This window comes from Scardinius erythrophthalmus (assembly GCF_964197995.2).
Source record: "Scardinius erythrophthalmus genome assembly, chromosome: 18".
NCBI lineage: Eukaryota > Metazoa > Chordata > Actinopteri > Cypriniformes > Leuciscidae > Scardinius > Scardinius erythrophthalmus.
In genome coordinates this window covers 17,295,255-17,311,860 of record NC_138238.1, presented here as the reverse complement: position 1 = coordinate 17,311,860, position 16,606 = coordinate 17,295,255, and the positions used below count along the sequence as shown (strand labels likewise).

At 39.7% G+C, this 16,606-nt stretch overlaps 1 protein-coding gene across 1 annotated transcript in view; it reads left to right on the top strand.

Annotated features, from left to right (window-relative positions):
* mxra7 (matrix-remodelling associated 7) overlaps nt 1-16,606 on the top strand; it is a 31,127-nt gene that overhangs the window by 1,560 nt on the left and 12,961 nt on the right. Inside the window, exon 3 of the mRNA XM_081392095.1 lies at nt 849-945. Within this exon, the coding sequence (XP_081248221.1) occupies nt 849-945 (97 nt within the window). The remainder of the gene's footprint in view (nt 1-848; nt 946-16,606) is intronic.

The following is a 16,606-nucleotide window of genomic DNA, read 5'->3' as shown; positions in this document are numbered from 1 at the left end:
AAAGCTGTACTTCCAGATAATATAATACTAATGAAATATAAGCCCACTTAAATGTACTTAAAGTCCCCCTGTGGTGAAAATCAAGCTTTTAGCAAATTCATAAGTCAATGCCATTGCTGAGTATTTTCTCCTTAAAACTGCAGTGAAAAAAATACAGTCTCAAAAACGCGGTTTGAAATCGCTGGTGTTTCTGAAATTCTGACGTCACAAACTACCTTGTAACCAATCACATCAACGTCTAATTTTACTTTAAAGTACATTTTAAATCATTATATCGTACTGTAAAGAAGTACACTTATTTTGATGTGGTGACTAACATGCAATTAAGTGTCTGAAAACATTAATTTTTTAAAAGTATGCTAAAGTATACTTTTTTTTTTTTACAAGGATAGGTCTTGGTATGCTTTATATGTAATTTCCTACATATTGTCACATGTTTAGAATAAATGCACGTTGATGTTAACAAAAATCTCTCTTAGAGATTATTTGACAAAATGATCAAAAGACAAAAAGTCGCTAAAGGAAAGTAGCAGTCGCAAAAAGCAGCCACAAAAGTGAATCACGATGGATGGGTCATAAAATAGTTTTGAAAATAAATGTCCGTGACCTTATTGGCAAACAATGTTTAAGGCAAATTTTGTCTACTAGGGAAGTTTTATTTGACTTTTGTTAAACACAATAAACTGACTAAACAAATCCACAGATTGCAGGCTTCACAAGCATTACTGTTTGGCTATTTGGAAGCTGTTTTCACTTTACTTTTACTTACAAATAATTTACTTGTGCCTTGTAGCATGGTAAATTTATGAACATATTGCTAGGGTTTGACATCTTTCTCTCTGCAATAGACGCTGAGAATAAACCCTTAAAGTATATGGCTGGCATGCTGAGGACCTGCCAGCTTGAAAAGATGATGACCAAAGAAGAACTGGAGGAAGAGCAGAGGTGATTCAATACACCCCTAAATATAGCATAATTTGTGAACATATTACACCATTCTCTGTATGAATACTCAATTCTGATTGGCTGGAAGGTGTGCTTTCAAACATGTAATGCACAGGTTGTTCCAGTCAGTTTAAGCACGGTTCTTTATTAATGCGGTGACTTAATTGAAGCACACGCACGCTCGTGATCGTGATCGTGAAGCAAGGAAACTTGTCAACGCTGCCTTGTGACTTATCAATAAAATACGTTTGCTACTGAATCCCTACATTATATTTATCAGCATGGAAGTGGTAACGTCGCTGTTTTGAAGTAATTAAAGGGATAGTTCACTTTGAAATTAATTTTTGATATGTTTTAGCTTACCTCAAGGGCATCCAAGATGTAGGTGTCTTTGTTTCCGCAGTAGTTTCAATTTTGATATTTTTAGGTCAAACCGTTCTTGTCTGTCAGTCATATAATGCAGGTCTATGGTCACTGTCTCAAAACACAAGCACAGAGTCCAAATTAAAACAATTCCCCATCGTCCAAATGAAACAATTCCCCATCATAAGTACACATTGATGGCCTAAGACACGAAACGAGCGGTTTGTGTGAGAAAACGAACAGTATTTATATAGTTTTTAGCTCTTGAAAACAGCACACGTCCAAATGGTCTGACGGCGCGGGCGAGTATAGATGTATACATAGATGTCGCCTTGGCTACGGTTTCGTTCCAATGAACTGCAGTAGCGAAGGCGACATCTAGTGTATACATCTATACCCGCATAGATATATACACTAGATGTCGCTTTGCTACGGTTTCGTTCCAATGAACTGCAGTAGCCAAGGCGACATCTATGTATACATCTATACTCGCCCGCGCCGTCAGACCATTTGGACGTGTGCTGTTTTCAAGAGCTAAAAACTATATAAATACTGTTCGTTTTCTCACACAAACCGCTCGTTTCGTGTCTTAGGCCATCAATGTGTACTTATGATGGGGAATTGTTTCATTTGGACGATGGGGAATTGTTTTAATTTGGACTCTGTGCTTGTGTTTTGAGACAGTGACCACAGACCTGCATTATATGACTGACAGACAAGAACGGTTTGACCTAAAAAATATCAAAATTGAAACTACTGCGGAAAAAAAGACACCTACATCTTGGATGCCCTTGAGGTAAGCTAAAACATATCAAAAATGAATTTCAAAGTGAACTATCCCTTTAATCTCACAGCTTCACTGTTAGTAGAGAGGCGCTGCACAGATTCAGGTAATTCACACATGCGCATCTCTCTCTCTTTTGGATAATTATTTCAAATAAATGTTATAATGAATTATAGTCAACAGCAGTCACTCTGCAGCTCTCCCCTGATTGACCACTGAAGCTTAGCAGGGTCGAGTCTGGTCAGTACCTGGATGGGAGACTAGGTTGCTGTTGGAGGAGGTGTTAGTGAGGCCAGCAGCGAGTCCTAACGCCCCAGTGTAGTGATGGGGACACTATACTGTCAAAAAACACCGTCCTTCGAATGAGACGTTGAACCGAGGTCCTGACCATCTGTGGTCATAAAAAATCACAGGATGTCCTTGGAAAAAGAGTAGGGGTTTAACCCCAGCATTCTGGCCAGATTTGCCCATTGGCCTCTGTCCATCATCATGGTGTCCAAATCATCCCCATATATACTGATTGGCTTCATCACTTTGTCTCCTCTCCACCAATAAGTTGGTGTGTGGTGGGCATTCTAGCACAATATGGCTTTAATGCACTTTGCGGAGGCAAACTTGAACATTTTTACTATTCAAAAATGCTTTTTAAAGTGCTGGTGGCCAGTAAGAACATTTACCAGTTTCAGGAGGATAGTTTAGGACTTAGCTTTTGTCTACAATGTACACCACCATTCAAAAGTTTGGGTTAGATTTTATTTTTATGGTTTTGAAAGAAGTCTTTTATTCATATTCAAGTCTTTCATATTATGAAATATTATTATGATTTAAAATAACTTTTCTATTTTAATATATTAAATGTCATTTATTACATTTATTTACATTTTATTCTGAATTTTCAGAATCATTACTCCAGTCTTCAGTGTCACATGACCCTTCAGGAATCATTCTAATATGCTGATTTGCTGCTCAAAAAACTTTTTATTATTATTTTCAGTTTTGAAAAGAATTTGCTGTTGATTTTGTTTTGTTTGGAAACCATGATTTTTTCAGGATTGTTTGATCAATAGAAAGTTGAAAAAGAATAGCTATTCTTTTAAATAGAAACTTTTGTAGAATTAGAAATGTCTTTACTGTCACTTCTGATCAATTCAGTGCATCATTACTGACCTCAAACTTTTGAATGGTAGTGTTTCTTCACATCCTTTCTCTCTGTCTCAATACCAGATGCAGATCTCAGAATTTAAATAATAACATTTAATTCACATTGTACATACATGTACATACATCATTATAATATAAATGTACAGTATAAGCAAGGTTCACTTTGAGTAAGTCTTACCCTTACTTAGTAAGACTCACAGGATGTGTTGTAATATGTAAAATCTTGACATTATGTATGACCCATGCAAACAATCTTTCTTTATTTTAACCCCACCCATAACCAATATTTTGAAATAATTGTTCTTAAATAAACTTTGTCAGCAAACAGTTCTGTCAGGCAGTTTTACCTTAATATTATAATTCCACAGTTTCAAAAGTTATTCTGTTTGCATTAAACATTGCATGTAGTTTGCATTGACCCAATATACTCAACTAGGTAAACAATGGCATTTTCTGTTTGAACAGCATATGTTTTAACACACCTCAGTGATCATGTTAGATAAACTCACAATAACTGACTAGAGCAGGGGTACTAAAGTTCAGAGGCCAAGAGGGACAGATTTAAATCACATAAAATGTGAAGGGCCACAAATTACAAATTAAGACTTTATTTACCCTGTTTAAGACTGTATTAGTAGTTTTATTTATAATTGGGACTTTACATCACTCAATTTTGTCTTTATAACACACAATTGAGAGTTTATATCTCGCAATTCTGAGGAATTATCGCAATTATCTTTTAAAATGTTTTATTCTGTGGTGGAAACGAGCTTCCATATTATACAACCCATTTAATTTCGTTGTACTCAAAGCAAAGCGAAATAAACACAATCACATATAACACCAACAATATAAAACAATAAATAAATAAAAATATTTAATTCTGCAACTCAGTTTGCAGTGTATGATAGAGTTCAGTTCACTCGATATGTGTAAAATAGTTCAGTTCGTTTAATATGTGTAGTAGTTCAGTTTATGTGATAAAGGGAAAAAAATTGTTGAATCCATTTCAGTTTATTCAATAGGTGTAAAATAGTTCAGTTCCTTCATGTGTATTAGTTCAGTTTGTGTGTGTAATATAATTCAATTTGTCCGATGTAAAAAGAAAAAAGAAAAAGTGTTGAATGAAAAAAAAATGGAAAAGGTAGAAAAAGATTTGTCATCCAACATCCAATCCAATCACTCCTACTGCTCTGGCAGTGAGTTTACCGGGCAATGTAACAGGTCTTCTTGCTGATGAAAGGAGATGAGATTCACATTCTGGGTTGGCCTGCCATCTTAATCACCACGGAAGAATCTCCTAATCTCCTTTTGATCTCTCCGCTTCTCCTGTCTGTCTTTGCCGTTACATTTTTGCCTTTGCTCTCTTGCTTAAGGCTGGAATACACTACATGACTTTTGCTCAGATTTTGCCCCAATTTGCGATCTGGGTGAGTCTTCAGTAGTTGCCGAATGTCCACACCAGTCTGCAGATTTTGTGCGTTCCGAGTTGACAGAATTCTTAGAAAATCACGTAGTGATATCCAAAGAAACTTGAAACAGATGACTGTAAATGATACTAAGCTCCTTCCTACACTCCTTAAGTACCCTAACTGTTATTCTATCAGGGCCTACTGACTTCCTTGTATTAACCCTTTTTAAGGTCCTACAAACTTCTTCAGATCCTGGCCTACATTCAATTGACGTCTAATCAAATTCGGCATAGTCTTAAAATCTGATCTGACCTAAAAATATATTTAGTTAATTTGCAAAGGTCCAATCATCCCCATGATTACTCTGAATTGATTTCCTCTTCTCCTGTCCTATCATTGTATACACTCCCTGCCATGCCTACCTTAGATTGTTATCCCTCATTATCCTCTCAATATTTTGCTTTTAGATATGTTTACACCTAATAATAACTTGTCTTATTTCTTTTTGCATTACTTTAACCTGTGCACTATCACCTAACTGAAAGGCTCACCTTTTCTTCTTTAATGCTGCCTTTAATTCCCCATTTATCCATGGCTTATCGGTTGGATACATTTTAATACATTTTTTTGGTATGACTTTATCCACACAAAAATTTATATAATCTGTCACAACTTGATTTAGTTCATCTAGATCCTCACTGGTGTCTATAAAGACATCCCGTGCTGTACAGTCGAAACATCCTCTAAGACAGTCCACAGATTCATCATTCCATATCTGAATGGTTCTAAGCTCAGGCTTGCTGGTTTTAAGCCGGTGTTTATAAAGAGGAACCAAATGAATAACATTGTGGTCTGAATCTCCTAAGGAGAATCTCCTAAGAATCTCTTTGAATGCACTCTTAATATTACCAAAGCACAAATCAAGAACCCTTTCTCCTCTGGTGGGACAAGTAATACACTGATAAAAATGGGGCAGCACATGCGTTATGGAACAACCATTAATTTCCCCAAGTACAAATTTAGGAGCGTCTGGTGTAATGCTTTTCAGTCGAGCCACAACATCATATAAAGTCTGCCGCAGCCTGGAAATTCGTCCGGGCATGAATATAAACGATAGTAATGAACAATTGTCCAAACTCACTAGGGAGGTACAAAGGTCTTGAAGACAAGGACAAAAGTTCAGTATCCTCTGAGCATTAGGACTCCCGCAGTGTGAAGTTTTTGCACCATCTCTCGTTTACGTAGATGCACACACCTCCACCAACTTTCTTCCCCGTTACTAGTGGATCACGATCAGTTCTCACAGGTAAAGAGTCGTCAATGATGTCTTTAAGCCATGTTTCTGTGAAACACAGCAAACAACTGTCTCTGTACTCGGTGAAATACCTTACAGCCGACTGAAATTCTGATAAGAGAGACCATGTGTTGGCAAGGATCACCAAATTATTACCCCTCTAGTACTGGTAGGTTTAGGATTAGTTGTTGGGGAGGGGTTAGGATTAGGGGTGGGGTTAGGATTAGACAATTAGGTACTGACTTCAACGAGGGGGGTAATAATTAGGCAGGGAGTCGAAATTCGGAACAACACCGGCACGCCGACCTCTCCTCCGTCTCCTTAATGCTGTATTCTCCCCTCCTACACTCACACTTCCGGGTGAACGCTGGCGCTATTAGCTGCCGCTGCTCAGGGAGGGAATTTTAAAAAACTTTTAGTAGGCTACTTCTAAATCCTCCTGCACTTATGAATGCATGGATGCATCTATGAACTGTTTAACCCATCTTAAGGAGCCACTCTGACCTGTGTATCCACGCTGTTTCGGCGGGTTTGTACGCTGGTTTTGAACTGCGTGTTGATCTCTGCGGTTGCCGGTTTGCCTGCCGGGTACTGACTGCTGTTCTTCGTGGTACCTCTGGCACGGGGATCAACTATGAAGATCACTGAGCTACTGGTGCAGATGAACTACATCTGGGTCGTCTTTTCTGCTACTGTATATACCATTCTGTGGCATGGACGATGCTCCAGTTTTCGGCGGCGGAACTTACTCAGCTCCGTTTGCGTCCTTTTAATCTTCCATCAGCTCCACATCTTCCCTTGGATATCGTGTACATACCACGTCGGAAATATATACACCGCGGGTCTCGGCGGAGTTACAACATTGATGGCTCATGTCAAATACGGTCCTTTTGGTCATCTACACCACGCTCGCCGAGGAAGCTCACACGGACTGTCGATCACAGTGTATTAACCAACCTGGCCAGATCGGTTGGCAACGATTCTGGTAAAAACAATTTTTCCTTTGGATTACTTAATATACGATCACTCTCCAATAAAGGACCTCTGGTGTACGATCTACTGTCTGACCGTGAGTTTGACTTTCTCTGTCTTACTGAGACATGGCAGAAACCAGATGACTTTTTTAATCTAAATCAGTCTGTTCCCCCAGGATATAGTTATGTTTGTAAATCACGTGATACGGGACGGGGAGGGGGGCTAGCTATACTTCACAAAGAGAAATTGAAAGTATCTCAGTTAACTTTGTCTACATATTCTTCTTTTGAAACAATTGCCTTAAAAATCAATGGTGCAATTCCTACCATCCTAACAACTATTTACCGTCCTCCCAAGAGCAATAATGCCTTTTTAACTGAACTATCTGAACTTTTGACTTATCTATCTTCCATGTCTCCAAATGTAATTATTCTGGGTGATTTTAACATTCATATAGATAATGTCAGTAATGCATTTACATGTGAATTTTTATCATGTTTGGATTCCTTTGGTATGCAACAATTTAACACACTGCCCACGCATACTAAGGGGCATACTCTTGATCTTGTTTGTTGTTCTGGAATAACACCTTATAATTGTACTGTTTCTGATCTGTTCATATCAGATCACCTGCTGGTGTCTTTTTGTGCCAAGCTGGCAGTTTTTAAAGTAAACCCGAGTCGTCCGATCACATTTCGGAATATTAAGAACATTGATGTGCCTACTCTTGCTGATGAACTTGCCATCTTCTCCAGTAAATCTGATTTCTCTACTGTTGATGAACTGGTTACATATTTCAATGATGGACTAAACATGATTTTAGATGAATTTGCACCTGTGAAAACTCGAACTGTTTCATTTGTACATTCAGCTCCTTGGTTTACACCTGAACTGCGTGAACTTAAGGCCGTAGGTTAGAGCGGTTGTATGTCAGGTCTGGCCTTACTGTTCATAAAGAAATGTATGCTGAACATATTCAACATTATAAGAATGCACTGTCCAAGGCTAAATCTGATTACTACTCCAACATAATTGGAGTTAGCAATGGGAATTCCAGGTCCCTTTTCTTGGTGGTAAAAAATATTCTGCAACCACCTGATTCTTTGCCATCTGATATGTATTCCACTGACTTATGTGATCGCTTTTTGACTTTTTTTGCATCTAAGGTTGAAAATGTACATCAGCAATTACGTACTGGTACTCTTCACAATGACTCCTGTCAGTCTATCACTCACACACCTCCCCACTCTGTTTTCTCTAACTTTACACTACCAACTACTTCAGAGATAGTGGGTCTGATAGGTAAATCTAAATCTTCGACTTGTCAGTTAGACCCTCTACCAACTCCTTTAGTGAAAGCTTGTTTACCAGCCCTGTCGCCATTGATTACTAAAATTGTTCATGCTTCACTTGTTTCTGGTTCGGTACCTCCATATCTCAAATCTGCTATTATTACTCCCATACTTAAGAAACCAGGGGGTGATCCATCTAATTTTGATCATTTTCGTCCAATTTCAAATTTACCATTTATCTCTAAGGTAGTGGAAAAGTGTATAGCAATTCAAATTCATGAACATCTTTCCAATAATAACTTGTATGAACAATTTCAATCTGGCTTTCGTCCCCACCATAGCACTGAGACTGCTCTTGTCAGAATAACCAATGATCTACTGTTAGCAGCTGACTCTGGGCTTTTAACCATACTTGTCCTTCTAGACTTGAGCGCTGCCTTTGATACTGTCTCACATGAGATACTTCTTGACAGGTTAGTTTCTATTGGTATTACTGGCACTGCTCTGTCTTGGTTTAGGTCATATCTATCTGGACGCAGTCAGCGTATTAAATTAAAGGGTTTTCGATCAAGAACATCTACAGTCACCACTGGTGTTCCCCAGGGTTCTGTCTTGGGCCCGCTTCTTTTCATTATTTATATGCTCCCTCTTGGTTGTATTTTGAGTAAATATGGTGTTAATTTCCACTGTTATGCGGATGACACCCAACTTTACCTGTCTGCCAAACCTACTGGTTCTTTTCCACCACCATCTTTGTCACCACCATCTTTGTCCAGCTGTTTAGCTGAAATTAAAGATTGGCTTTCAGCTAACTTCTTGAAGGTAAATGGCATAAAAAACTGAGGCTTTGCTTGTTGGCACTAGATCTGTTTTGTCTAAATCTAATTGTCTTTCTTTGTACATTGACAATACTGCAATCTGTCCTTCTTCACAGGTTAAAAGTTTGGGTGTCATCATGGATAGCACACTATCCTTTGAAGCTCAAATTAATAATATCACGCGGATTGCATACTTCCATTTGCGTAATATATACCGCCTCCGTCCCTTTCTTTCAAATAATAATACTGCTGTTCTCATTCACGCACTAGTCACTTCACGTATAGACTACTGTAATGCTCTTCTCACAGGTGTTCCCTCCAAATTGCTACATAAGCTTCAATTGGTTCAGAATTCTGCAGCTCGTGTTCTATGTAGAACACCTTCTACTAAGCACATTTCTCCAGTTCTTCAGCAATTGCACTGGCTTCCAGTAAAGTATAGAGTTGAATTCAAGATCTTGCTACTTACTTATAAGGCACTTCATAATCTTGCACCCCAATACCTTACACAACTTCTCCATGTTTACACTCCTTCACGTATTCTCAGATCTTCATCTTCAATTTCTTTTGTGGTACCTTGGATTCGACTAACTAACTACCATGGGTGCCAGATCTTTCAGTTATGCTGCCCCCCACCTATGGAACTCTCTTCCCCTTGATGTTCGAAATAGCGATTGCTTGATGACTTTTAAAACGCGTCTTAAGACATATCTTTTTATACAAGCTTTTTTATAACATGTTGTATTGAGTCTTTTTAATGCACTTTATCTGTATATGTGGCTTGTTTGTTGTGTGTATTGTCTTATGCAGTGACCTGTATATTGCTTGTGAAGGTGACCTTGGGTGTTATGATAAGGCGCCATTAAATAAAATGTATTATTATTATTATTGTTAATGCTGTATTCTCCCCTCCTACACTCTCTTGGCAATTCCAGTGAAATTCGACAATCACCATATTGTCCCCAGTCACCGGGCTGATCTCAGCTGTGTCGCAGCCGGTAACAGCAAATAAGTGACCAACTGCAGCCCATAAAGCAGCACTACACAGCGCATCCAAAGGGGCTCCATTAGGTTTCAAATACGAAATAACAAAAACATACAAAACAAACAAATCAAACTTGACTGGTGCACCACAGACACTCGTAGCCACCGTGCAGCGCCAGAAGTGAGTCGATTTGAGTTGATTCTGTTCAAAAACTTCATTAAACAAGTTGGCAGACCTGTCTAAATCAGTTCGTGAATCAGTTTGAATGGTTTGTTCAGTTTCCTGGTTTCACACTCGGAGTCTTAATATCAAGAGCGTTGGATGAAGTGGCCGTGGACCTACAGTCAAGTGATAGCAAATTTGCAGATGCGCCCTTTTGTTTGCCAGCGATGAAGATCTTTATTAGTTGAACATATGCGTATGCTTTCTGTGAATGAATGATTCCACAGGACGATACATTCGATTTCATTTAATTCAGGTAATATTTTGCAACCAAACAGATTATTACGTCATGATACCACTACTACAAAAGTAAAAAATAATGAGATATAATCAGTCTGTTTGATTGTTTGCCCATTGCTCCTTTAGACCCGGATAAGCACGTCATGAATTTACATAATTTATTATTTGAATAGGGCAAATACAGTTGTGTTCAAAATAATAGCAGTGCGTTTAAAAAAGTGAGTAAAGCTCAAAATCCTAATAATAACTTTTATTTCAATACACAAAAATGCATTGGGAACACTGCACATTCTATTCAAGATCAAAACATGAAGAAAAATGGATCAAATTTGTTATTACTTTATAGAAAGTGAAGAAAAGGGAATATTAGGCTGTTCAAAAAAATAGCAGTGTCTGCATTTTTCTTTACAAAGTCAAACATTTACTGTATAAACTGAAAAATGCTTGAAGATTTAGCTTTCTTGTGAATCACTGAATTAATATTTAGTTGTATAACCACTGTTTCTGAGAACTGCTTCACATCTGTGTTGCATGGAGTCGACCAACTTCTGGCACCTGTGAACAGGTATTCCAGCCCAGGATGATCGCACTACAGACCACAGTTCCTCTGCATTTCTTGGTTTTGCCTCAAAAACAGCATTTTTGATGTCACCCCACAGGTTTTCTATTGGATTAAGGTCCGGGGATTGGGCTGGCCACTCCATAACGTTAATCTTGTTGGTCTGGAACCAAGATGCTGCTCGCTTACTGGTGTGCTTCGGGTCGTTGTCTTGTTGAAACACCCATTTCAAGGGCATTTCCTCTTCGGCATAAGGCAACATGACCTCTTTAAGTATTTTGATGTACTCAAACTGATCCATGATCCGTGGTATACGATAAATAGGCCCAACACCGTGGTATGAGAAACATCCCCATATCATGATGCTTGTGCCACCATGCTTCACTGTCTTCACAGTGTACTGTGGCTTGAATTCAGTGTTTGGGGGTCGTCTGACAAACTGTCTGCGGCCCCTAGACCCAAAAAGAACAATCTTGCTTTCATCAGTCCACAAAATATTGTGCCATTTCTCTTTAGGCCAGTCAATGTGTTCTTTGGCAAATTGTATCCTCTTTAGCACATGTCTTTTTTTCAACAATGGGACTTTGCGGGGGCTTCTTGCCGATAGCTTGGCTTCACATAGGCGTCTTCTAATTGTTGCAGTACTCACGGGTAACTTGAGATCTTCTTTGATCACCCTGGAGCTGATCATTGGCTGAGTCTTTGCCATTTTGGCTATTCTTCGATCCATTCGAATGGTAGTTTTCCGTTTTCTTCCACGTCTTTCTGGTTTTGGTTGCCATTTTAAAGCATTTGATATCATTTTAGCTGAGCAGCCTATCATTTTCTGCACTTCTTTATAAGTTTTCCCCTCTCCAATCAACTTTTTAATCAAAGTACGCTGTTCTTCTGAACAATGTTTGGAACGGCCCATTTTATTCCGATCTTTAGAGAGAAATGCACTATAATCACCATGTCCAGTCCAGTTCTGCCTTCGTCCTTAAATAAGGGCCACTTATTGACACTATTTTTTTCACAGAATGATTAACCTTACTAATTGAACTCCACACTGCTATTATTTTGAACACACCCCTTTCAATTAATGATTCAATTATACAGAATTAGCAGCATACATGTCATGACTGTTGGGTCTGTTGTTTTTCTATTACTCTACTACACCTACTAGTAAATTATTTGCCATGTAGAAATATAAATTCTACCAAAAATAGTGATTGATCTGGTTAGTGATGTTGGACTGCTATTATTTTGAACACAACTGTATGTGTAAATAGGCTAAATACTCTCCAGATCTTGCTGCTTTACTCATGTAAGTAAGTCCACTGAAGGCAAGTTTGAAGAACCCAAGTGCAGCATTTATTCAAAATAAAATCAAACATAAAACAAAGGCATGGTGTGGCATGACCTCAAAACATGAACATGAACACTTACAAACAGTGGTTACACAAACAATACTTGACAAAGACACAAGGCAAACATGAAGGCTTACACAAGACTAATGACCAGACAAGGGACACCTGTGAACATAATCAAGACAATCAACCAATGACAACATGATACATTCACATGGGGAACATATGGCAGGATCACATGACTATAACAGGGGATCACATGACAGACATGAAACAAGAACATGAAACAAAACCAAAACGTGACAAATCCCCCCCTCTATGGGCGGCTCCCGACGCCCAACATGAAACAAAAACACAAGAGTCCTTGGTGAAGAGATGGCGGGCCAGGCCTGTGCAGGGGAACAGGGCAGATCGCGTCCATCTTTGCCGAGGGCTCACGGGTTGGAGCCGATGTGTGTGCTACCCACACACACAGTGATCAATGACCACTATGATCAGCGCTGCATCTTCCGGAGCTGATTTAGGCGCGGCGGCCATCTTGTCTGAAGACTCAGGCGCAGGCATGACGTGAATATGCTTAGACTCAGAAGGCCTGACGTGAAGACGCTCAGGCTTTGGCGTGCTGGCTGTGGTGTGCACTGCGGGATTGTGGAGCCCCTTATCCACAATTCCCACAGTAAACGAGGAACCGCTCAGCAGAAGGGCATGGTTAATGTATTCCTCCAGGGGCCTGTGTATTTTCCCACCAGGGAGCCGTGAACTAATGGGTTCGTTCAAACCCACACGAAAAATGTCTTTGAGTACCACATCATTCAAATCTACCAAGCAACATAGTCCACAAAAATCTTCAACATAGTCCTCAATGGACCGTTTGCCTTGACAAAGGCGAAGTAGGGCAACTGCTGAGTTCATGTTGAGGTCAAATATTCTATAAGTAAGTCCACTGAAGGCAAGTTTGAAGACGCAAGTGCAGCATTTATTCAAAACAAGATCAAACATAAAACAAAGGCATGGCATGAACAATTACAAACAGTAGTTACACAAACAATACTTGACAAAGACGTATGGCAAATACGAGGGCTTAAATACACAAGACTAATGACTAGACAAGGGACACCTGTGAACATAATCAAGACAATCAATCAATGACAACATGAAACATTCTCATGGGTGTAAGATTAATAAGGGAATTAAGATCAATATAACTCAAAGGGGATTGAATTACAGGAAATAAGAACCGAATTATTATGCAAACTATTCAGAATTAATATTTAACACTTTATCAACTATTCGTCCACCGATAAGTTGAGATTAGGGTATTTTACCAATTCTGGACAGAATATTATTCCGTGGCCTACGGTAATAATATCATAAAGTTATGATAACTGATTAATATGAGCAAGGTAGCAAAATCTTTTTAGTTTAAGGCAGTAACTTGTAAGCACACAGCACAAGACGCTTGTATGTAAAATCAACCAAGACTTTATTGAACTACTCTAATACACACAAACTAAACTAACAAAAACACACAAACATTCATTCAAACAGTGACAGAGAGTGATGTTATTAACGGAGTGTGAATGGAGTCCCAAATGTCTAGCGTTAGACACTATTTCTTGACCGCAACCTGAGAGAATCAAACTACTAGCACTTTAATCTTAGTTCGTTTTCTTAATAAGATTTGCACCAGTTCACTTCAGCCAGAATTAGGAGAATTGTGTACTTGCGTTTAGATGCTCCTGAGCGCGTGCGTTCCCTGTGACGAAGTTGCTGGAGAGGGAATCTCTTCGGCGCTGATTGGCTGGCAGTCGGTCGATGATGCGTTCTGAGGGACAGCACTCGATGGTGAGTGGTTGGTTGGCTTTGCCGGGTGGCGCTTCGTTCGCGGGATTTCCTGGATTGCGGGTTGCTATGCAACGGAGTTTCCTCTGAGTCTGGAGCGACTCTGAGAGGGGTTTCTTTGACGAAGTTCAGCGAAGGATCTTACGGAAGAGTTGATGAGTTTTGAGTGAGCTCTTGGTGGTTTGAAGAGTATGTAAGCATACACACTGGACGATGGAAAGGTCAGCAAGAGCAAACGTCACTGCAAAGGCGAGGCACAAGGCAGGCAAAAAGCAAGGCAAAAAGCAACTCATAGCTGCTTGTCATTGGGTTATAAGCGTGTCCATCTGACCCGTCCTTCCTAGTGCGACAGCCAATCAGATATTGTCTTGGGCGGGACCTACGCCCTGTTCTCCGGTTCTTGCATGTAATTAGCGTAAAGTCCACATGATCACGTGTGCCCAAACTCCTGAGAGTTTAGTTAAACGCTTTAATAAGTAAACTTAATAGTTTAAATATGGTGCATCCTACACACATCTACTTTATATCAAAATTCTAGAAATCATTTACCCATCAAGTAGGTACCAAAATACATATACTTCCCATAGTTGAGGTGGGAGTAAATAAGGATTTAGCTGTGATAAGTGTTTAACACACAAAATTAACTTGAGTAATATAAAGCATACAGACTACAGAGAATACACATGTATGAGGCAACTTCTGGTGATTAGTTCCTATAGCTGAGGTAGAAAACCTTACAAATAGGCTGTAATGAAAGTTAAACACACAGAAATAACTCCACAGGTTACATAAAATATACATGATACTTAAGATATATGTGAGGTAAATACTGGTGATCAGTTCAGCTTATTGGAAGCAATTTTGAGACCGTTGTTTGTATTAAACAACGAGTGGGTTAATTTCAGTCTATTGGTTTTGGAGACAAAAAGTCTCTGGAATTTACAACTGCAGAAAGGGGGGTGTCCCCTGGTTGAGGGTTTCTGGTGATTCTGGGCCATAAGAATGCTTTAGCATCCTTCGTTTCCTGATAAGGCTGTGGATTTATGCATTGGGGTCACCACAGGGTTCTTGGCCATTTGGTCTTAAGTTTGTGGAACAAAGAGGAATCTTTTCCTGCTGTCCTGGCATCGCTGGTTTGAGATTAGACACACACAAAAAGGGGAAGGGGGGTGACATCTCCTTTAGCCATCTCGCCACCATGACTGTGTTTTATGACTTACTAATGGTTCACTAGGGAATCGTTCCGAACTGTGGAATGTGGTGTTGGGTTAATATGAAATGGACCGTTCAAGGATAATCCTACATATTCCCCCTTTCGGTCGGTGATGTTCCAGGTGAGGACATCGGCGAGCGCTGGATAAAATAGGCAGAGAGAGAGAGACAACACATACAAACACAACACAACACTCCATTACTTAGCTGAGTTCTGGTGCAAGATTTCGCTTTTGAGAATATTGTGGGCCTATGGCGCGACAGGTTAACAATTATGATGATGATGGTGGCTTTTCTTGATTACCCTAGTTTTGGTTGTGCGACGCACGGGTAGGGGCGTAATCTCAATTAAATTGGTCGAGTTCTCAGATCGGGATCTGGTTCTGCTCGCTCGCATTGAGTCTTGTTCTACATCGGTTGCGAGAGTGCCATGACTGGTAGCTCACGGGACTCTGCAATCCACGTTTTTGCACAGTGGACGTAGTGAGTCAATCCTATCATCAGGCCCTATACCAAGTTTTTGTAGGTTTAAGATTGTTTAGGTGAGAGGAGTGGAGAGTGGAAGAGAAGGAAGGGAATAAAGAAAGTGAGCATTAGTAATGACTTCTAGCAATTACTTCTTGTTAGTGGGGCAATCTCAAAAGAGTGGGTGCATATCAGTTGAACAACTCTGAGTAAGGTGTTTATGAAGACAATTGAGTGTTTCATGAAATAGGGTGTAGTGTGTGGTGTAATTGATCTGTGTCAGTCACTTTTGGTTTCCCCCTTTTCTTGTCTGTTGGAGCCCAAGTGCCCTTTTATCTGGTTTCGGTGGACCCAACGTAGGACTGGCTCATTGCGCTTTTGGCTCATCTTGATTCGGTATGCGACAGGTGAGAGCTTGTCCACGATTTCATGGGGTCCTGTCCAGCGAGGCAGGAACTTCTTTGACAGGCGATGGGGACCCGATTGTTGTGACTGCACAAAATTGTAGTACCACACTTTGTCTCCGATGTTGAATTCTTGGTGAGAGGCCTTCTGGTCGTAATAGGCTTTGCGACCTTCTGCACTTTTCTGTAGTTGTTGTTGCGTAAAAGCAAAGGCGGTTCTTAGATGGCGATGCAACTCTTCAAGATACTGGTGGGTGGTATATGCCGTGACAAGGCTCATGTCA